Raw genomic sequence first — 24,211 nt, 5'->3', positions numbered from 1 at the left:
TCCAATTGTTAATGGAAAACACTCGAAATGTTAATTTTATTAGAAATATTTTTTTTACCGACGAGGCTTCCTTCAGTAGAAATGGAATAACAAACCGTCATAACGAGCACATTTGGGCCGAAGAAAATCCTCACGCCAAAAAAAAACGACTCATCACCAAAGGACTTTCAAAGTTAATATTTGGGCAGGAATTGTGGATAACAATCTAATAGGCCCAGTATTTCTTCCCAACAATTTGGGCCACCCAGAAGTCCAAGTCTTAACCCCTTTTGTTTTTGGGGGTTTATGAAAGAGAAAGTGTATTCTTTAACAATAGAGGACGAACAACAATTGAGGGTTAGAATAATTGAAGCTGCAAATTAATTTCGTCAGGAAAATATTATTTTTCAGCGCATTCGGTTTTCCTTATTAAATCGATACCGAATGTGCATTGAAGAAAATAGGGGTCATTTTGAACATTTATTGTAATATTATATTTATAGAGGTTATAGCCATTTTTTGTACTTGTTAATTCATTTAAGTCATTTATTTAGTTGCACGTAATTTTTTAAATGTTAATGAAAAGGGCCGTAACTCAATAAAAACTAGTTTAGGAGATAATGCAAAAAACAATTGTTATTTTGTAACTTCAAAGGGCTGTAACTTTTTTTGTTGGTAAGGTAAGCTGGATTCAATCAATTTATTTTTGTCCCCGGAATGCGTGATTTAATTTATGACATACCTTTTTAAAACACCCTGTATAATAGAGGACTCAGGATGCTACCTTGTGGTACTCCAAAAGATGTGTACAGTGTGTTAGATTTATCTCCATTTAATCTAACGTGTACCGATCGATTAATATACAAATTAATGATATTCCATGTTATAGTTTCAGGTATTCCTATTTACAACATTTTCGCATATACAATGTAGAGATTAACATTGTCATAATCCCCTTTTATATCTAAAAACAAAGCACTAACTGCTTTCTTATAAGTAAAGAAACTATAAATATCTATCAGTAAGTGGCTGAGGCTTTCTTGTGTGGATTTACCTTTTCTAAAACCAAACTGAGTTTTTGGTACTAAGTCGTTCTTTTCTAACCAAAATTCCAGACGGTTTTTAATAAGTCTCTCATATGTTTCAAGTATACATGAAGCCAGACCTATTGGACGGTAAGAATCCCAATTATTTAACGATTTTCCTGGTTTTAAGATCGGAAGAATGATATAAACGTGCCAATCGTCAGGAATCTTTATGCGGCCTGACCAAATTTCATTGTATACATTCATTAGAAGTTCCTAAAATGTTATGTGTATCCTGTATTACTGTATGGATGTAAAACCTGGATTATGAAGGTTAACATGATGAACAGATTAGAAGCCTTCGAGATGCGGTTATATCGTAAAATGCTCAGAATATCATGGGTTCAACACATTTCAAACTGAGAAGTCTTGAACAGAGTAGGTCAAGGTGAAGGCGACTTAATAAAGATGATAAAAAAGAGAAAGTAGGAAGGATGGTAGGAAAAATTTAACAAAGTTAAAGTAGATCAATTTTCAAAAATACCATTTCAAGAAAAATGGTTTAAAAATGTAACTGACATCACTTTTCCTTATAATGTCAAAAAACTTTTGTCTTTGGGTTCAAAATTTTGCCTATTTCCTAGAGCTAGAGATTTCAAAATGTCTTCTCTCAGATATCGAGTTTCTTATTTCTGGTCTAGAACTCCAAGAGAAGGACATTGTGAGATCTCAAAGCACTAATGTTATCACTAACTTTTTATACAAAACAAGTAAAGAAGGACATTTTTTGAACACAATATACAATGAGTGTAAACAATTTTTAAAATCACATCCAGAAATTTCCATTGTTAGGAGTGACAAGGGAAATGTAACAGTGGCAATGTATAAGAATGATTACATTGAAAAAAGTAATAGTTTATTAAATGATACAAAAAGTTACATCAAACTTAAGAACAGTCCGGTGTGCACCCTCCAACAAAAGGCGAATAAGCTGGTGTCGGATCATTCTTCTTCTAGCTTCTTTCAAATCCATAACAACAGAAGTTGCAAAATCCTTGAAAATTTACAATGCAGTTGCACCCAGGTTTTATACACTGCCTAAAGTTCACAAACCCACTATTTCAATGAGGCCTATTATCTCTTCCATTGATGCTCCTAATAGTAAACTTGCTAAACACCTTACAGATATCCTCAGAATTTCCTACAACGAATCCAATGAATTCTATATTAGAGATTCTTTCACGTTTAGTAACTTCATTAACAGTGTTAAAGTTCCGAATAATTATATATTGATTAGTTTAGATGTTGTGTCACGTGTCACTGTTTACACTTACCACTAGATGTTATTCTTAACAGCATCAAAAATAACTGAAACAACATCTCTCCGCATACCAAGATCAGTTTAGATGATTTCATGAGAATTTTAACATTTATATTTGACTCTTGACATCTTTTTGTTCAATGGTCATTTCTTTAAACAAATCTTTGGTGCTCCAATGGGCAGCAAAATATCCCCCATACTATGTAACTTTGTTTTGGATGAACTTATAACAACGTGTAAAGAAAAGATAGCTTTTCACATACCTTTTATTAAACGATATGTAGATGATTTGATTTTATCGGTCCCTGAAGACAAAGTAACTAATGTTTTAAACACCTTTAACGCCAAATGTGAACACCTAAAGTTTACGGTCGAGAGAGAGGCTGATAATATGATTTCTTTTTTAGACATGCTAATCCATCGTGGCAATGATGGCATGCTAAGGACGGAGTGGTATCGTAAACCTTGTTTTAGTAACCGTTTTATAAACTTTCATTCTCATCTAAGATGAAAACAAATTTAGTTTTGGCCCTGAAAACTAGGGTTATCAACTTGACACACATCGAGTTCAGAGACGAGGAACTAAAAAAGCTGAGATCTATATTACAAGAGAACTCCTATCCTATAGGGCTGTTAAATAAACTCATTTTCGGTTCTCCTTTTCCTTCGCAATTTTCTGACAACCAAAATTTTCATAACAACGAGGTCCGACAATTGACACTGACACACAACACATCAGTGATACCATCTAAAATAATTTATGGTTGCCTACCCTACATTCCATTTCTGACACCGAAGCTAACGAACATCTCCAAAAATGTTAGTGGTTTAAAAATTACAACCAAAAATGTTAAAACGGTATCGAAGTTATACACAAAAACAAAAGATCCTTTCACAATACAGGAGTCATCGAATGTTGTTTATTCTATACCGTGTACCAATTGTAACAAAATATACATAGGAGAATCATCTCGTAATTTTCACAGTAGGGTGATCTCACATCGTAGTGATATAAAAACCAAAAAAATAAATGCATGTGCATTGACAGAACATGCATTAACGATGAAACATGAATTTAATTTCGAGGATACCTGTATTTTGGCATAGGAAAAGAAACGTGATAGAAAAAAAATTTGGCATTCAAAACGTGTTTTCTTGGAAATGTGTTCCATAAAATCTAGTATATCGTGCATCAATAAAAAGTCTGACATAGATAAACTGGGCAACATTTATTGTTACTTACTGGAAAAACATCCAAAATAAAATAAATATTTACCTGTACATAAATTACACTTGCATGCAAAACACGTTGCATACCATTAAGACAGGTTTAAAAATTAAAAAGTAAATCACCCAAGATGGACCTCTAGTATTTCTTCAAAAGAAATAATATTAAGTACACCTAATTACTTTTTAATCATAGGGTTTTTACTTTCTGTTCTCTATGTGTCAGAGTTAAAACACACCAGTAAAAGATGCCATAAACTAAGTTTTACTATCTGTATCTAAATTTTAAAAATTTTAGAATATATTTTGTCCATTATTTTATATTTTATATGTGTGTTATTAATGTTGAGTGTCAATGCTTTCACAAATAATCTCAACGACTAAATTTTATAAATATTTACATATTTTTCTTATTACAGTGTCTTGAAAAATGAATAAAACCATTCCGAAAGCTAGACAAAAAGTCAAAAGAGTGTTTCATTAACATCCCGGCCAATTTTCTGACTGCAACCCTAATAAACTGTGTTGTTTGTATAATATATATATATATATATATATATATATATATATATATATATATATATATATATATATATATATATATATATATATATATATATATATATATATTGTTACGAACATACTTTTGGCATGGCCCAGGTAACGGTTGCATTGCATCTCTAATACTCTCGAAAGTTCGCGGCGTATCGAGTGCGAGAGAGAATAACCGGTCACGTAGGCGAATTAGAGGTGGGACAACGCCAGAATATTCTCGAAACCAGTAACTGTAGTATATATAGGTAACAATGTTAGAAGTAGAGTTAGTTGATAAGAGAGTACCGAACTGTAAACTTATAAATAAATATATGTATATAAATTCGAACCGCTCGTTTTATTTAATCACGCTACAGTGGTGTTACGGTGTGAGATTTGCAAATAAATTCAGCAGTGACTTTTGAAAAAGACTTTTGAACTTGAAAAGTATTATTCGTCGGGAACATCCGCGTAGTGATCTTTATATAAAAGAACATTTAAAAAGTACGTGTGTGCCTGACCAAAGATGCTGCTAGTAGAACTTTCAGTAAAACAGTTGCGTGAGCAGCTAGAAGAACGCGATGAAGACTGCAGTGGGTCCAAGAAGACACTCCAAGAACGACTGAAGACTGTTCTCAACAAAAATGGAGAAGACCCAGAGACATTCCAGTTTCAGTCAGCAGACGAAGCCGTTGTAACTAAAATAATTGATGGAAAATTCGAGACTGTTTCCAAAAGATTCGATGAAACGTCTCAAATGATAGAAGAATCTTCTCGAAAGAATGATGAAAGATTCAATGAAACGTCTCAAATGATTGAAGAATCTTCTCGAAAGAATGATGAAAGATTCAATGAAACGTCTCAAACTATTAAAGAAATAGCTAGATAAAACGACGAGAAATTCGAAAATATGTCTAGAAGATTCGACGAAGTATGTAATCAAAACAATGACAAATTTGAAGAAGTCACAAAAACATTCGATAAAGTAGAAGAGAAGATCAAACAGTTAGAGAGCATGATAACTAATACAAAAGTGCTACCACCAGTTAATACAGTAGCTTTAGATCCGGTAGTAAAAGAAGAATCAGCCAGAGACGAAATGACACATCATATGAGATTCAAATTGCCACCATTTGATGGAAAGTCCTCTTGGTCCATATACCTTAGACAATTTGAAGCTATTGCGACAGCCAATCATTGGACAGAACAAGAAAAAGCTGTTTCCTTGACTGCTGCTTTACGAGGTGATGCTGCAGATATCCTAAGATCGATTCCTAAGGGTCAAGAAAAATGTTACCAGACCTTGTTCACTCGACTAGACAAACGTTACGGAGATGCCCATCTACAACAAGTCTACAAGGCGCAACTAAGAAGTAGAATTCAACGAGCAAGTGAAAATTTACAAGAGTTTGAAGCAGATGTTGCTCGTATAGTGCGGTTGGCTTATCCGGAAGTACCAGACAACATTTTGGAAGAAATTGCTGTAGATACCTTCGTCAATGGGTTAAAAGAAAGTGAATTACAGAAAGCTTTACGACTAGCAAGACCAAAAGTTCTGGATGAAGCGCTCGCTATTGCCTTGGAACATGAAACAGCTAGTCAAACTTCACGGAGCCATCGAGTAAGAACCATCGAAGAAGGCGACGAACCAAACGATGAACGTCTGGAAGAAATGGTACGAAAAGTAGTTCGTAACACGATGCCGAAGAGACGCGAGCCCAGATGTTGGAATTGCGGTGACGTAGGTCATATTCGCCGTAATTGCAAGAAAATGATACAACAGTCGGAAAACTAGAACGGGTCGACAACAAGGGGCAACTGCCGACCTCGAGAAACACAGCCCCCATAGTAACTGTGAACATTACGTCCTCAGGTGGAATTCATAGCTTGTACATAGAGGGTCGTATCAATAATAAATGTAGATCGTTTTTGGTAGATACAGGTGCAACGAGAACTATTGCACGGCCAGAAGTAGTACGAGGCCATCTTAAGTTATTGCCTGCAACAGTAAAGCTTAGAACAGCAACTGGTGAGATAATTAATACATATGGCGAGGCTAATCTGTCAGTATCCATTGGCCAGACCACAGTGAAACATACAGTATTAATTGCAGAGATCTCCGATGAGTTCATATTGGGGATGGATTTACTAAGGAAAGTTGGGGCTGTATTGAATGTCAAAGATGGAGTTCTCGAGATCAGTGGTGAAGAGTTGCCGTTTCATGAAGACCAAGAAGATGTTATCAGACTAATAACTACTTGTGACGTAACAATACCCGGTAATAGTGAGAAAATTTTGATGACCAGACCTGATGGTTACTGCCGAGAGGGAAGTTTAAGGATGGTCGAAGATGTGAATAATGCCGAGTTCCTAACGGCAAAAGCTTTGGTGAGAATTCGAGATTTCGTTCCTGTAAGAGTTATGAATTTAAAGGGAACTGCTATTAAGTTAAGTAAAAGAACTTTGATTGGACAGTGTGTTTCCGTGGCTTCGATTTGTTCCATGAATACTAATGAGAAACCGTCGAAATCTAAGTATCCAAAGGAGCTTGTTGAGACGATGATTAAAACGTGCCAAGATCTTGATGATGAACGAACTAAAAAAGTGAAGTCTATGCTGATAGAATTTCAAGATGTTTTTGCCATGGATAAGAAGGATAATGGCAAAACAAGCATAGTAAAGCATAAAATTAATACCGGAGACGCTCAGCCAATCAGACAACAACCTAGACGACTTCCATTTTCGAAAAGAGATGAAGCCGAAGACATCATCAAAGATATGAACAAACAAGGGGTAATTGAACCATCAAACAGTCCATGGACATCACCAGTAGTCCTAGTAAAGAAGAAAGATGGTTCAACACGTTTTTGTATTGACTACCGACAGCTCAATGCAGTAACTAAAAAAGATAGTTATCCTTTGCCCAGAATAGACGATACTTTGGATACACTTTCTGGTTCTCGTTGGTTCTCCACACTCGATCTGAAAAGTGGATATTGGCAAGTAGACATGGAGCCAGCTGATCGTGAAAAAACCGCATTCTCGATAGGATCAGGGCTTTGGCAGTTCACAGTTATGCCCTTTGGTTTATGTAATGCCGCGGCCACATTTGAAAGATTAATGGATGCAGTTTTAAGAGGTCTAACATGGAAAACATGCCTGGTTTATTTGGATGATGTAATTGTAGTTGGAAGATCCTTCGATGAACATGCCAATAATCTAACAGAAGTCTTTCAACGATTGCGGGCAGAGAATCTGAAGTTGAGTCCGAAGAAATGTCACTTGTTTCGACGAGAAGTGAAGTACTTGGGACATATTGTAGCAAGTAATGGTGTAACAGCTGATCCTGAAAAACTTGCAGCAATTAAGGATTGGCCAGTACCAAGAGATAAACACGAAATTAGAAGTTTTCTTGGCCTATGTACATATTACCGCCGTTTTGTCAAAGAATTTGCCAATATCTCCAAGCCATTAACAAAGTTGACAGAAGAAGGCAAAGAATATACATGGAGCGAAGAGTGTCAAAGAGCTTTTGAACACTTACAAATGGCTCTGATCAGCGCACCGATTTTAAGCTACCCTAGACAGGCAGGAAAATTTGTGTTGGACACCGATGCAAGCAACAGTGCAATAGGAGCTGTTCTTTCCCAAATTCAAGATGGACAGGAGAAAGTCATCGCTTACTTTAGCAAAGTCTTGTCAAAACCAGAAAGAAACTATTGCGTTACCAGAAGAGAATTGCTAGGCGTAGTGAAGGCTTGTGAGCATTTCCATAAATACTTGTATGGCAGAAAGTTTCTTCTTCGCACGGATCACGCTGCTCTAAAATGGCTCCTACAATTTCGTAATCCAGAGGGCCAGATGGCAAGATGGTTAGAACGATTACAAGAATATGATTACGAGATCGAACACAGGGCTGGCAGAGTTCATTCAAATGCTGATGCCCTTTCGAGAAGGCCGTGCAGTGCAAATTGTAATCACTGTCTTAAATTAGAAGAACGACTTTGCCCCGTGAGACGAACCACCGTCATTAATGAGCAATGGCAGCCTCAACAGCTACAAGACGCTCAAGCAGATGATCCATGTATAAAAAGAGTATTGGATTGGATGCGTCGAAGTGAGAGACCTTCTTGGCAAGACATTAGTGCATGTAGTCCAGAAGTCAAGTGTTACTGGAGCCAATGGAATTGCCTAGTGCTGAAAGATGATCTTCTGTATAGAACCTTTGAGAACGATGATGGTACAGAAACTAAGCTTCAGTTGATTGTACCTAAAAGTAAAGTGTCAGAAGTATTGCGTCAGTTGCATGACGGTGCATCAGGTGGACACTTTGGTATCACGAAGACTCTGCAAAAGGTTCGAGAACGGTTCTATTGGGTGAACTGTAAAGATGATGTAAGAAGATGGTGCCGGAAATGTGAACTGTGTGCAACCAGTAATGGTCCAGCTGGTAAAAAGAGGGCACCCATGAGACAGTACAATGTTGGTAGTCCTATGGAAAGAGTAGCAATCGACATTGCAGGTCCACTTCCAGAGACAAATGATGGAAATAAATATATCCTGGTAGCCATGGATTATTTTACGAAATGGACTGAGGCCTATGCGATACCAAATCAAGAAGCTGCTACCGTTGCAGAGGTACTTGTTAAAGAATTTTTTAGCCGATTTGGTGTTCCTTTGGAGATCCACTCCGACCAAGGGCGAAATTTCGAGTCAACCCTTTTCCAAAACGTTTGTAAATTGATTGGTGTCAATAAGACCAGAACGACACCCCTGCATCCTCAATCAGATGGAATGGTCGAGAGAATGAACCGAACAATGGGTAAACACCTGTCCAAAGTTGTATCAGAACATCAAAGAGATTGGGACCAGCACATTCATTTATTCCTAATGGCCTACCGCTCGGCCGTGAATGAAACTACAGGCCAGACTCCAACCTGCCTGATGTTAGGTCGTGAAGTTCGTTTACCCTGCGACCTAGAGTTTGGCTGCAGACCTTCCGAAGAACATGTTGCAAGCGAAGATTATGTCGACCGCCTGAAGTTAAGAATGAACAACATTCATGAACTTGCCCGACAACACATCCAGATAGCCAGTGACAGAATGAAAGATCAATATGATTCTCGATGTAAGAGTGAAAGCTATGAAGTAGGTGATCTTGTTTGGCTTTATAATCCACAACGTCGTCGAGGCTTGTCTCCCAAACTGCAAAGACAATGGGAAGGTCCATATGAAATTAAAAAGAAAATAAATGACGTAATATACCGAATTAAGAAGTTGCCGAAAGGTAAACCAAAAGTAGTTCACATAAATCGTCTTGCACCATATGCTGGCTCAAATGAAACAGAAGAAGCACGAACCCTTCAACATGAGATCAAAGATGACCGGCGACCAAGCTTTAATGAATTTATGTCAAATTACGCAGAGAGAAAGAGTGCTAGATTCGGCGTGACCACAGAAGTTCAGCAGGATCTTTTTAGTGTTCCGCATAACGTCTCTCTAGCCCACTGTGTTGCCCAAGATCTTGAGATGACTAAAGGGATCTCATCCGTATTTTATAAGAAATTCGGTCGTTTGGACGAGTTAAAAAACCAGCAGCCTAAAGTTGGAAGAGTACTGAGATTAGAAGATGGTTCCCGATCTTTGTTGTATATGGTGACCAGGAAGTCTTATACAGACAGGGCAAGCTACGAGGATATATGGCGTGCTCTAACTAATTTGAAGAAAATTGTGTGCAATTACGACATCAAGAATTTGGCCTTACCCAAGATAGGCCATGCACTAGATAATCTGGACTGGAAGATTGTCAGAAGCATGCTTGAAGTGATCTTCCGAGACACCGGCGTACGAATTACTGTGTGTTGCATTAACCCGATGGGATCGTATCCTTCAAAGTCAGTAGACTGTTATTTCTTTCTAAAGGGTTCATGCAGAGCTGGAGAGTCCTGTAGATTCCGCCATGCTGTGCCTACCGGAGTTGCTGATCGGAACGATCAGATTTAAGAGGGGAGCAGTGTTACGAACATACTTTTGGCATGGCCCAGGTAACGGTTGCATTGCATCTCTAATACTCTCGAAAGTTCGCGGCGTATCGAGTGCGAGAGAGAATAACCGGTCACGTAGGCGAATTAGAGGTGGGACAACGCCAGAATATTCTCGAAACCAGTAACTGTAGTATATATAGGTAACAATGTTAGAAGTAGAGTTAGTTGATAAGAGAGTACCGAACTGTAAACTTATAAATAAATATATGTATATAAATTCGAACCGCTCGTTTTATTTAATCACGCTACATATGAAAATTACTTAGTTCTCGGGAAGAACCGCGTTGAGAATTTATTACTCGACGTTTCGGCACCCATTTTGGAGCCATTATCAAGAGTGATACGGTTCCGTTTGAGTTCGGGGTCCCAATCTGCTTACTCCACTCACTCGAGACGTACCAGTATCGTGTTCTGTGAACTGTCTTTCGGCACTGAGGTCTCAATCTGCCTACTCCTCGGTGTCGAGTGACAACCGGTCTTACCCTGTGTGGCTGCTTTTATACTCGCTGTATGCGCTGGAACGGTATGCGCTAACGTACTCTGAGCTGACGTGGCCTGAGCGGTGTGGGCGGGAGGTCGCTGAAGCAGGGGTCACCATGCTGCCGGCAATCGTTTCGCGTCATCGCGCGTATTTAAGCTGTTAGGCCGTTTTTCGATTTCGATAGCTTCACGAATGATTCCTGATTTTAAGGAACGGATGGGGGCGATGGTTTTTGCTTTTTCGTAATCTATTTTGTGGCCTGTTTGAATATGATGTTGGGCTAGTGCTGAAGTAGTATTGGAATGTTTGACTGATATAGAATGTTCGTAAATACGGTTATGGATTCGTCGGTTTGTCTGTCCGATGTATGTACGTGGGCAACTGGAACAAGGTTTTGATATTTAGAGGAAGAAGAGTTCTACTGATCTTGTCAGTGACACCTTTAATAAAAGGTAGAAAGATTTTGGGTTGATTCGGCGGCAAGGTTTCTTTTTTGGATGGAATGGGGTTTAGATGTTTTTTGAATGCTCTTATTGATTTGGGTTTTGTGGTAACCGTTTTGTAAGAGTGTTTGCCTTATTGAATTGATTTCGGATGACCTATGATTGTTGTCGCTAAGTCTTATGGAACGAGAAATGAGAGTGTTGACAACTGAATTCAGCTGGGGGGGTGATGATGTGACTGGGCATTAAGATATCGGTTTGTATGAGTGGTTTCCGGTACACGGAATAGGAAACACTGTGAGGTAAGTTTTTCTAAATAAGAACATCAAGGAATGGCAGAGACGCTTCAGACTCAACTTCCATCGTGAATTGAATACTAGGATGTATTCCATTCAGGTGTGAGAGGAAGAGATCTAACGTGTCTCTACCGTGAGGCCAAATGACAAAAGTGTCATCAACATACCGTAACCAGCAGGTGGGTTTGAGATTTGATGAGGACAGGGCTATTGTTTCGAAATGTTCCATGAAAATATCAGCTATTACGGGAGAGAGGGGAGATCCCGTAGGGGCACCTTTGATTTGACGATAGAAATGATTTTGGAATGAAAGGTATGTATTAGACATGTAGTGTAGATTTTAGAATATAAGTAAACAAACCAACAGGGTTCATACTTACAAAAACAATTTGTAGGGTTTTTTTATAGATGTTATAAAAACTCTACCATAACTAAACATTAAAGATTAAAAACTAAACGAGAGAAACGAAACAAAAAAATACAAGTAAAACTGTAAGAACATTAGTTCATTTAATTTTAACCGATGGCTTCATTTGAATGTTGGTTTAAGCTCTTTCGAGGGTAAAACCACACTAATCTTTTCGATTGTTTTGGATCAGCTCGTCATAATTTTCACATGTGGCTTGTTGTCGGCCATGTGTTTCTTTGGAATGCATGGTGCGGATTACGATTCTTAAGGGAAATAACAAGCGAATTTTTTTTTTTTTAAGGATTCATTTATTCCTTTTTCTTTAAAAAACAACCAAACAAAAAAAAATTGGAAAGAAAAATGGGTTTGAAGTTACTGTCTTGTAAGGGGTTTTATTATTTATTTTGTATGATGAGGGAGTGATATATCTGACTCAAGTTGTCGATGTCGGTTCTCTTATTTAGGGAGGATGGATGTTTAAGAATTTGACACATTTCAAGGATGGATCGCTTATGATGATTTTGTTGTTTGCACAGTATTTTGGTATTCGTGAAGTCGATACTGTGTTTGGTTGAAATGGCATGCTGTGCAAGGGCACAAGATGGTTTAGAAATACTAATGTCGCTTTTGTGGGACGTTAGTCGACCTTGAAGGGAGCGGCTGGTCTGGCCAATGTAGCAGGAGTTGCACTCTGCACAGGGTACTTGATAGACGACATTAGTTTGTTCTAGAGGGGCGAATGGAGTTTTTGTCTTAGAAAATAACTTACCTAAGGTTCTGGTATTTTTTAAGGCTATTTTGACAGGTAAGTTTTTGAAAAGTTTGTTAAGCTTGGTAGTGATTTGTGGGAAGTACGGGAGCGAAGCATATTTAGTGGTTTGTTCAGGAGTGAGGGGGGACTTATTAATCTGTATTTTGTTAGATATGGACGCTGATGTTAGCCCATTGGGTGTTTCGGTAATGGACTGCCCATAGCTTTTGGAATATAGAAATTTATTGATGAAGGATGCCGGATAGGAGTTATCTATGAGAATGGACTTCAGTAGATTGAGAGATTCTTCTTTGTAAAGCGGGTGTGTCAACATGTTGTCCGTCCCTGTTCCGCTTGTTATTTCCCTTAAGAATCGTAATCCGCACCATGCATTCCAAAGAAACACATGGACGACAACAAGCCACATGTGAAAATTATGACGAGCTGATCCAAAACAATCGAAAAGATTAGTGTGGTTTTACCCTCGAAAGAGCTTAAACCAACATTCAAATGAAGCCATCGGTTAAAATTAAATGAACTAATGTTCTTACAGTTTGACTTGTATTTTTTTGTTTCGTTTCTCTCGTTTAGTTTTTAATCTTTAATGTTTAGTTATCGTAGAGCTTTTATAACATCTATAAAAAAAACCTACAAATTGTTTTTGTAAGTATGAACCCTGTTGGTTTGTTTACTTATATTCTAAAATCTTTTTTATTTGTAGTGAACTGATGATGCTTTTAAAAATAAAACCGAAACGTATTCGAATAAATCAATAAAGTAGTTGACGACTTTTATTTGCCAATTATTGACCGATAAAACCTCTGCTATTCAACCATTGAATATATTCCAAATTTAATCAACGGTCGTATTTATATATATATATATATATATATATATATATATATATATATATATATTTGGAACTTACTTATTGTATATATATATATATATATATATATATATATATATATATATATATATAATATCTACGAGTTGGTTGATCGTCTAATTCCACCCTTATATGTAGGTGCATAGTCTGAACCGAATAGGTCTTGAAGTATTTTCCAATTGATCAGATGATTTAAGTCAGGCGTACAAATGGTCAGGTCTATTGCCGACTTCGAAGAGTTCCTAAAGAAAGTAGGAGAACCATCATTTTTGTATATCAAATTATTATCATCTATACAGTCCATTAATATTTTGCCTTTTATATCTGTATGATTGTCTAAACCCCAGGTAATGTGATGAGCATTGAAGTCGCCTCCTATTATGAACGGTCTTTCTATAGATGTTATGAAATTGTTCCATTGTTGTAACGATAACTTTTCTCCTGGGGGAACATACATCGATATGTTCGTGAGAGAGAATGACATAAACTTGATTTTAATGGCTACTTTATTGACGTGTAATAATTTGACTTTCATGGTGACTTCCTCATAATACAGATTTGAGTTTATTAAAATTGCCCGGCCACCATCAACAGTTGCTGAAAAGCGGTCGTCTCTGACAATATTATATCCGTGAAAGTTAATATACTTTTCTGGTTTAAATCTAGTTTCTGATAATAATGCGATATCAACTTTATGCTCTTCTAGTAGATGGAGGAGATTTTCTCTATTAGAGTTAGCCGATCTACAATTCCAGTGACAAATTACAAAACTATTCATTATTATATGAGAGAGAACTTAAAACTCTTTGAATTAAACTCATTAAAACTGATTTTTCTGGAATTTCAAATTTTCGTGATTCATATTAGAAATAATGCTTATAACTATATTTGATATTAGTTCTGTTAATTCTTTAGGAGATTCATGTATTTTGGATCCTTGTTCTGCATTAAATGTAGATTGATAAGACGATGAAGTGAGAATGCTGCCAGGTCTGTCGGACATGGGGTTTAACTTTATTATTTTTTGATGTTCTATTGATATTGGGTCTTGCGAGGGAGGGAGGGGTCGTTTGGATTTTGGAGGTTTTATTATTGTATATCTGTTTGAAACTAAAGGGAGGTCGAGCTGATTGGGGGTTGAGGGGGATGTGGACAATTGAGTAGAGGAATATGAAAAGGATGGAGCGTTCATAATTGGTATTTGATGTGAATTTATTGAGGAATTATTAGCAGTAATCGATGCATAGGTTACTTTAGGAAATAATTTAAGCGTTTCTTTGAAAGACAAGCTATTTTCAGACATGTAATGTTTTTTTTTTGACGTTCGACTTCTGGACTAGAGATGTGTAGTTCACCATCGAAATAGTTCAAATGAACAATTCTTTCAACTGAACTAATTGAACTAGTTCATTAATTTGCATAGAACTAGTTCACTGCGAACGATTTGCATTATAAATTGTGTCTCAACTTCTAATGAAGAAAATAATGAATAAATGAGATCATATACATATTTATTATTTTGTGAATGGGATGGACTGACTAGTTTAAAAAAAGAAATGCCGATTAGCCTCAGATAACAGATAATAATTCTTATGAATGTGACAATAACATAAACAGTCTTATTTTAATGTCATAATGGTTCGGATCTTATGCCCATGCATTTTTTTTTGACGTTCGACTTCTGCTGGACATATCTCCCATTCATTAGTGAAGGGTTCACCTTCACAGGAGAGATACTTTTTATTAAAGGATGACGAAGAACAAGAATCGGAAGGGTGAGACTCATGACTTTTAAGACATCTAGGGTTGCTTTCACATTGCTTACTCATGTGTCCATACCTATAACAGTTGTAGCAAATAATTACTTATTGGTGGTATTTTTCTACATTATGTAAAACATGGTTAATTACGATATATTTTGGTATACTTTGAGAATGATTTTGTAGGTTTAAAAACCACTTTATCATCTGTTACTATTTTTCTCTTTATTCTCTTCACATAATCCACCGAGAATTTCCAATTGTGATCAAATTATATTATTTTATTTTTAAGATGTTCTTCCGATATATCTGATTCTATATCCCTAACTACACCTAATTTAAATATAGTCTTTCTCAGACCCTTCTTTCAGTGTGTCATTAATTGTGACGTCGTATAACGTATTGGATGTGCCGAGAATTATTTCATGTAATTATTAAAGAATCTGACAGATGCCAGGACCGTACTTACTTTTATTGCAAGGTGGAATAAAAATAGTAAACATTATTGTTTATTAAATTTATAAATACGGAAACATTTAAAAACGACAATAGAACGATCCATTTATTGTTTATTTTATGATAGTATATAATACAAGCATAGTTAGTTGGTTTTCTAGTTATACAATTAAATATTTTGCCGCCATTTTTTGTAAACACAAAAAATACTGTTTTCAAAGACGTTTATTAGGTAACTTATAAATTAATTACATAAATAGGATATAATTCTAATCATAAAAACAATTTATTCACTGATGCCTAATTATAATACTTCATTGAAGACATTGAAAAGTAGAATTTGAATATCAATGAAATATTAAAACCTTTCCTGTATTATTTAAAGATTTCTTTGGAGTTTCAATTACTTAGCTAGTTACAGCGTCCTACTTATAACTTCAGGTTGTTTGATTGAACAATTATTCAAAAACGTTAAAGACGCCCTAAGTAATTTATCACCAATTAAAATTTTCTATTGGATTGAATTGACAATGATATAGAGGCAGTCTCAAGACACGATGGCCATATTGAAAGGCCAGTCTATCCAATCTGTAAAACAAAATATATAAAAATGCCATTTACTAAATAAATTCTAATACGTACTTAAATATTTTATCTGGTAGATGTTTCATTACACTATCAACTCAAATTTCATCATAGTCATTGAACAATTAATATGTCGGTTTTCAACCATTCTAATAAATAATGTTTTACCCAACTAGCATTTGGTATTTTTTCCAATAAAGTTGAATGCAATGATGCATTATCCATTCTAATTAATGACGGTTCTTCTAAATTTGGTAAAAGCTGAAGCTGAAATGCTCAAACCATTTTTCAAAATTCTCAGAATTCATTGAATCATGGTAGTCACCAGATTTACTTCCACTTTTGAAAGTCTATTCACAGTTATCAATGAACCCATTTTCAGAACCTGCATTAAGAATAATGTATCGTACACCTCTCTATTCTTCTTTCTGACTGCATTAACACTGCCATCTTGCCAGCTCTTGCGGAATCCTCCTTTACTGAATATCCAGGTCTCATCCAAAAAAACTGGTTTTAAGGGGTATCAATTGCTTTCATTGTCCTTATAGGTTTTTAAAAACTGAAGTCTTTTTAAAGTCACATGTGGTTGTTCCATTAAATACTTTCTGTTAGCAACACTACAATTTACCCATCTGAATTTTAATTTTTTTAAAGCTCTGTGAAGTGCAGCAATAGAAATATGAATCTCATCCACTTCCTCTAGTTTTTGCTTTAGGGTATAGAGAGTCACATGCTCACCAAAAAGGATCAAAGTGTTAAGACACTATAGTGATTCTTCTAAGAAACATATTAAGAATGTAAAGTTGTTAATTAGTTTTGATATTAGGAATTTGTCTATTTAAATGCTATATGCAACAGTACTTCTTTCATAAATCGTAATAACCATATTTGAATAATCCAAAGTATAAGAGTTATAAAAATATATCTATATATTTTACCAAACCTCAAAGGTAAATACATAAACTTCAGCAAAAGGCAAAGAGGACTCTTAAATTTTTATTACAATACTCGTTACTTAATTCAGTAGTATTATTTTTATAATCACTTTTCATTTCAATATATTTTATATATGTAACTAGTTGCCAGTAACAATATATTAAAAGAAATGTCTACGGAAATTAGTTACCCCTGCCTTTCTATCAGAAATATGGTAAAATATTTTAACTAAACTGTTGTAATGCTCTTACCTTTACTAAAAATTCTGCATACACACATCCTGATGGCATGTTCGTATTTATTTATTAATAATTTCGGTTTAAGACTCGTGGCTACTGATTGGCTCATTGTGATTGAATAATCAGAATCTTTTTGCACACCTTCATTTGCCAATCGTCTTATTGTTGGCAAAGAAATATCTAACGTCTTAGCAACACACTGAAATAAACAGTAGGTAAAAATAAAACAATTTTATTTTCAGTGTAGTTTTAAACTTACTTCACGAACAGCAGAAATAGGTAATAAAGTTTGTCCAGCTTCTTTTTCTGATTCAAAATATTTAAGCAATTTAAGTATCAGTACTTGTTCCTTTTCCGTAAATCTTGGCATTTTAAAAATATTTTAATGAAAACACAAAAACAAAATAAAAATATAAACAAAAATAATGCACAACGCTATGAAATAATGTCAAATACTGACCTGAACGTGCCTGAACCGACAAGAATCACTTCACTCTTTGACACTTCGAAAGGATGGCCAACATGAATGAAGTTTTACTTCAAATGTTCGTGATTCGCGTAACTGATTGGCTAGAGGAAGCGCGCATTTTAAATATCAACGAATCAAACGTAGGTTAGGACCGGTTAGATATGCAACGCTGTAATATGATCGTGTTTTAATCACGGAACTGCCGCTTTTTTCGTCACATCCATCTTAATGCGTTAGAAAGAAATCGAAAAACTGTGACGCACTGAAAGAAGGGTCTGGGAAAGACTTTAATTGAAATTTCGGTATATATGCAATTAGATTTTTTTGAATAAGCAATTTATAAGTAATTAAGGTACCTATTTGCACTAGCATAGTTTTTGAATGTGATATTAATCAAGTTGCGTCCAATTAAATCAATTTTTTAATATAATTATCAATTTCTGGGTGTAAGGTTAATAATATTTCACCTATCTTAACTGCATTTAATTTGCCTGTAAAATTTTTATCATTGTTTTCAATAAAAATGTAAAATGGCCCTAAATAAGTTTTATCATATAAATATACAGGTCTGCTTTTTTCTGGCTCATTAGAATTTAATGATTTAATTTGTTTATCTGTTTTTAACGTATCATTTGATAATATTTGTAAATTCGATTGCTCCTGATTCATACTGGATGTTATAAAATTATTAATATTATTAAGACTACTTATCGAGTTTTCTAGCTGATTGGGTGGAAATCCATGAAAACCATTTGTATAACTGCTACTATCCATCGCATCCTCATCCCTTGGTACTTTATCGGGGGTTCACCCCCGTTAGAAGACTCCATAAATGAAATATTCACGTATCACTCAAAGAATTTTGCACTTTCAAAAAGAAAAATTTAACAACACTGAACAAACGTGTTTGGTTTAATTAGCCTAAGTTTAGTTTTTTCAAACCGATCGCTTCGACGACTAAACTAGTACTGTAAGATCAATTTTTAAAACCTATCATCATCATATTTCAATGAAATCATATTTCAAATGCCTCATATTTGTTACCATAACTCAAAATTTAAATTTCATGTCATAGGTGCTTTAGATCGTTTGTCGTGTGAAATTTTAAATCCAGCCTATTTTAAGCATATTTCAAATGCCTCACATTTGTTGCCAAAATTCAAAACTAAAATTTCATTCTATAGTTTTTAAAGGTTAGGCTCTAGTAATCGAAAGTTCGTAGTCGCAAGTCAATGATCTCGTGAGAATCATAAAAAATGGCAAAAATCGCGCCACGTTTATTTATTTAACACATGTATAGAATCTGAGTTTATTTGCGGCAAAATACAAAAACTGCATACGAAAGCTGAACTCTTTACCATTAAAACGCATCTTGATTTTTGTCAATAGGTCACTTGAACCAACAGATATCGAATTTTTACCGTCGAGCTGATACAAATTTTATTGAACATTGATTTCAAGCGCGTACTGACATGCAAAATCGATGGTCTTTTCACGCGATGATTCTAAGAGAACTGTTATTTTTACACAAAAAATGCTTATAAACATTTTTGTTTAAAATTATCTCAGCTACATTTTTTATTTGAAAAATTTTTTTCTACGGTGTACAAATTCTTGGTAAATCGATTTTTTTGCGTTTTTACCCCCCTGTGAGGGGGGTTTTAGGGGGAAGCCGGAGGGAAAAAGAGGTAAACTTTTTTGCATCATTTTTGGGGTATTAAATTAATATTTTCGGCCAAATTCAGCTTGTTCGTATGATTTTTAGAGGTTCGGTGGCATTTTCATCTCTCACGACTGGAATAATACAAACAAATCTATTAATATTTTCAAAAATCAAAATATTATTACTAGTCACACAAATACAGAAAACAAAAATCGTAAAGTAATAAGAGAGAAAACTTTCGAAAAAAATCGAATACAATTATCCGTCTCCGAATCTGATAATAAACCTGTTATCAAAGATTTTACAACTTATTGTTTCGTTTTTAAAAAATAAATCTTTAGAACCAATATTCATTAAAATTTTTCAAAATTATTTCAAAAACAACGCAACAACCCTATTTAAAAGAGATACGACTCTTACGGATGTTACAGATGAAGACGAAAGAAATGAAAAAAAAATTATATCATACAACTAAAACTAGTCATAGAGGTATACAAGAGAATATAAACGCCATTAAGGGAATATTCCATTGGCTCCAATTAGAACAAGATGTTAGAGAATATATAAACTCATGAAAGATATGCCAAAAGACAAAATATGAAAGGCACCCTACGAAATTAGTATTCAACCCTACACCTATAGCTTGTGAATCGTTTGACCTAATATACACAGACACATATAAAACACACGGACAATATTTTGTCACAATCATAGATAGTTTTTCTAAATTTGACCAGGCCTATCCTTTAAAAATGCCTAATTCAGTAGAAATTGTAAATAAACTCATACTTTAGTATACAATATTTTAGTATAAATGACTAAACTATTGTATAAACAATACTTAAGTCATTTTGGGATTCCTAGACGCATTACAACTGATAACGGAATAGAATGGAAAAATGAAGTCATTCTCAAGGCTTATGCCAAACTCACCATATAGAAATTCACTACGGAGCTCTCTATAATCCCAATAAAACTTTAAATAACCTTATAAAACAAAATTTAGAAACAACAGAAAACTGACAAAATTAAAGAGAATAGACAATCAAGTGTTTGTAGGGTTAGATAACTAAACAACCCTTATATAAATTTAAGAATAAAAATGTATCAGAAAAGAAAAAAAAAAAAAAAAAACAAATCGGTGTGAGAAATTAGAAGATCCTACCATTAAAACGATATCAAAATTAAAACAAAATCAAAACCTTATCATAACAATTTAATTAATAACCCAATATCGCCTGTATATATAAGACAATCCCTTCAAACCTTCAAACATACCTTTCTTTACACATTCACCTAACATACTCCGAAAACTCACTTTCTCAAATTAAAATTTCATTGACAAATCTCGAAACTACTCTTAGTGACCTAAAGACATTTTTCGACGTTTTTTAAAACAAAAACTAACGCACAAACAATTACTGATATAGTTAGTTATAGATAGTTTTTATATATACATATTTAACTTTAACGAGATTTCTATTATTTATAATGACAATATTTTATATAAAAGAACCAGAAACCAAATTAGAGACATTGCTGAAGTCTCTGCCAAACTATTAGTAGTAGAGATTGTAATCATTAGGTGTAAGTTAATTGCGAATAAAGTAAGTTTTTAAAAACAAGTTTTCTCAGACGAAAAACAGAATTCATATTTTTTACAAAATTTTTGGCGGGAAATTAAAATTTTTAACGCTTTTTGAAATTCTTAAAATTCGTTTAAAAAAAACTGTCTCGACCGCAACTCCAAAAAAATATATACATTATTCTTTAAGTGTCAAGTTATCTCCACGATTTTTTTCAAATTTTTATAGGTGGGGTAATAATAATTGACCATAAGGTCAAAATAACAAAAAATCATTTTTGGTCTAGCCGGTTAAGACAGTAAAATTCCCTCCGCAATATCCCAAAAAGAAAAAGCGCTGTTCTACATCAAAAAGTACTCATCGGGTTAACGGACGGGTGTGCGTACCGCAACACAGGTACTACGGGGAGAGCCCCGCGATGCTTGGTGCAAAGCGCCACCCTCAAATGGTGTCGGACTCGTAGGGGTTAGTGGCTAGCTAACAGTCGTATGCCGAAAGGCCATGTAGACCAGGGTCCTGCTGACAATTTTATTGTTGGGGAGTACACGAATTTCGTCAATGTGTAAAAGTACTGATTGGATACCATCGGTTCCTTATCGGGCCGAGTGTTGATTGACCCGCTCCATCTCTACTCCTTCGATTCGTTGCCTACGTGTATTAACACAACATAGATTTTATATCATTAATTGTATCTTATTTTCGCAGATATTAAACAGTTTATTTATTTCGAATATATTTTTATTTAATTTAAATCTGTGTTTTACTGAGTTTGCTGCCTAAAAGAGCTACCGGTCACAAATTGGCGCCCGAGCAAAAATAGATATGCCGCTCCGTCAAGCAACGACAGACACAGTCTCAGTAGCAGGTGCCACGATAGGTACGTCGTGGATATACCGCCTGTCCAAAGAGGAATTACAACGCGAGAAGGTTTCTATTAAATTCCAAAGGAACCGCCGAAGATCTAAGACCAAGGCTAAGAGAGTTTTTTAAAGATCGCGAAGGACCGACAGGTACGATCCCAAAAGTCAAACCTTTCAAAGAATCTGAACACCACGAACCAACCCAAAAAATGTTAATTATCAGAAGACAATTACAAGACCTAACAATACTGAGACAAATGTCGCAAGCAGAGATATTAAACCAAGTACGAAAGTAGAACACACACTTCAATAAAAAACATTCGGACGCAGTACACTTTATGGAAAGGATAGATGAATTAAGCGTAGCCTACGAGATCATAAACAAAATCTTCTAAGAGCATTGCCAGAGTTGCTAGGAGACCATGCGTTGCTATAGTACCGAAACAACAACAGAAATTGGAAGTCATGGACAGACTTTTGCGAAGATTTTAAAAAAAATTCTATCCCAGAGCATATTTGCTACAACTGGAGGAGAAAATTAGCAATATAAAGTAAAACCAAAACGAGTCAGCTGGTAGATATATCACAGACATTCAAACATTAATTAGACGAGAAGAATATTTTTCCAAAGATCAAGAACTGGATCGAATATATAGAAATATGCTACCAAAATATAAACTTATATTCGCCGGCGAGACTTTCTCCATTCGTTCTCGCCGTTATTCACAACCAGCGAACAACGACTTTTGACTTTTTGCATCATTAAAAATCGGGCATAAAACTTACAAAGCGCTAATTGATACAAGGACTATTAAAAATTATGCCGGAGACACAATAGCACAGAAATACAAGGACTCTCTAGAAAACTATAGCGAAAGAACAAAACTAGCAAACGGTTCATCGATGGAACTAAATAAGAAATTAGCTATCGACTGCGAGATCGTAATGTACAGATCCGAGAAACATTCATTATAATGCCCGGATGAACAAAATATTCGGCCAGACTATATATATATAGCCAGACTAAAATGGAGATGGGCAGGACACATAGCCAGAATGACAGATGGGCGATGGACAAAGAGGTTATTGGAATGGAGGCCAAGGGAAGACAAGAGAAGCGTCGGTCGACCACCTACAAGATGGACTGACGATTTAAGAAGACTCAATAAAAACTGGATGAGAGCGGCGCAAGATAGACGGGGTTGGAAACATGAGGAAGAGGCCTATGTTCAGCAGTGGACTCTTGAGGCTGGATGATGATGATGATATATTCGGAGTATAATTTCTTAAGAAAAATTCTATCGAACTTAAGTTCGATCGAGATATGAGTACACAACATACGCAGCTTCCAGAAAAAACTTGTAACGCTTTGAAGGACACTACTCAAAATACGGATTTAGAAGAATACCTAAGAAAATAATTAAGGGAATTCGAGAAAGTAACTATAACAACTTAATAAAACACGAAATAAAGTTGAGGAAGAGGTGCGACCCTGTCAAGCAGCCGTATAGACGGCACAATCCCGAAATGTTACAAATCATCATCCAAGAAGTAGACAATACGTTAAAGGGAGGAACTATCAAACCCTCCACAAGTGGTTGGAGTTCACCGATTGTACTAGTTAAAAAAGACAACTCGTACATATTTTGTATCGACTTTCGAAAGGTCAACGAGCTATCAGATAAAGACGCATATCCATTATAGTCGCCTCGTATTTCGGTGAGACTGTGTAAAAATATATTTATCTGTAATAAAAGCAGACAATAAAAAATAAAATAAAAGTACTCTACCAGGAGTAGTTATTAACTGCAAAATTATCAATGACTGAGATGTATAATAATACAAAGTTTTAATATTCTCATCGATATTTACATTTAGATGAGCCTGGTAAAATATGTACAGTCGCTCAGATAAAGTTATCATCGATGCATTCTTTGCGTAAGATAACAATTTTTGCCTGAGCAACCGAAACCATAAAGTAGTTTATCCCAATAAATTTCGTTTCGACCGTCCAGTGGTTTACAATTGGGTAGGCAGGTATAATATTTTATATTATTTTAAACTTTATTTTTAAACGAAATATTGTTTATTTGGATGAAACCTGGTATGGTATTCATGACACCGTGAAAAAAGTTGGACGAATAATAACAAAAAGTGTTCTAATTCATTACCGCCCAATAAAGGACAGAATTATAATTTTACACTGCGGTGTAGAAAATGGATGCATCGACGATTTATTATTAATATCTGTAAAAAAA

At 35.2% G+C, this 24,211-nt stretch overlaps 1 protein-coding gene across 1 annotated transcript in view; it reads right to left on the bottom strand.

Annotated features, from left to right (window-relative positions):
• Positions 1–24,211, bottom strand: part of LOC140438760 (uncharacterized) — a 274,926-nt gene that overhangs the window by 205,735 nt on the left and 44,980 nt on the right. Inside the window, exon 7 of the mRNA XM_072528408.1 lies at positions 17,388–17,574. Coding sequence (XP_072384509.1) covers positions 17,388–17,574 — 187 coding nt within the window. The remainder of the gene's footprint in view (positions 1–17,387; positions 17,575–24,211) is intronic.

Source organism: Diabrotica undecimpunctata, chromosome 4 (genome assembly GCF_040954645.1).
Source record: "Diabrotica undecimpunctata isolate CICGRU chromosome 4, icDiaUnde3, whole genome shotgun sequence".
NCBI classification, from domain to species: domain Eukaryota; kingdom Metazoa; phylum Arthropoda; class Insecta; order Coleoptera; family Chrysomelidae; genus Diabrotica; species Diabrotica undecimpunctata.
This window is presented reverse-complemented; position numbering and strand designations above follow the sequence as displayed.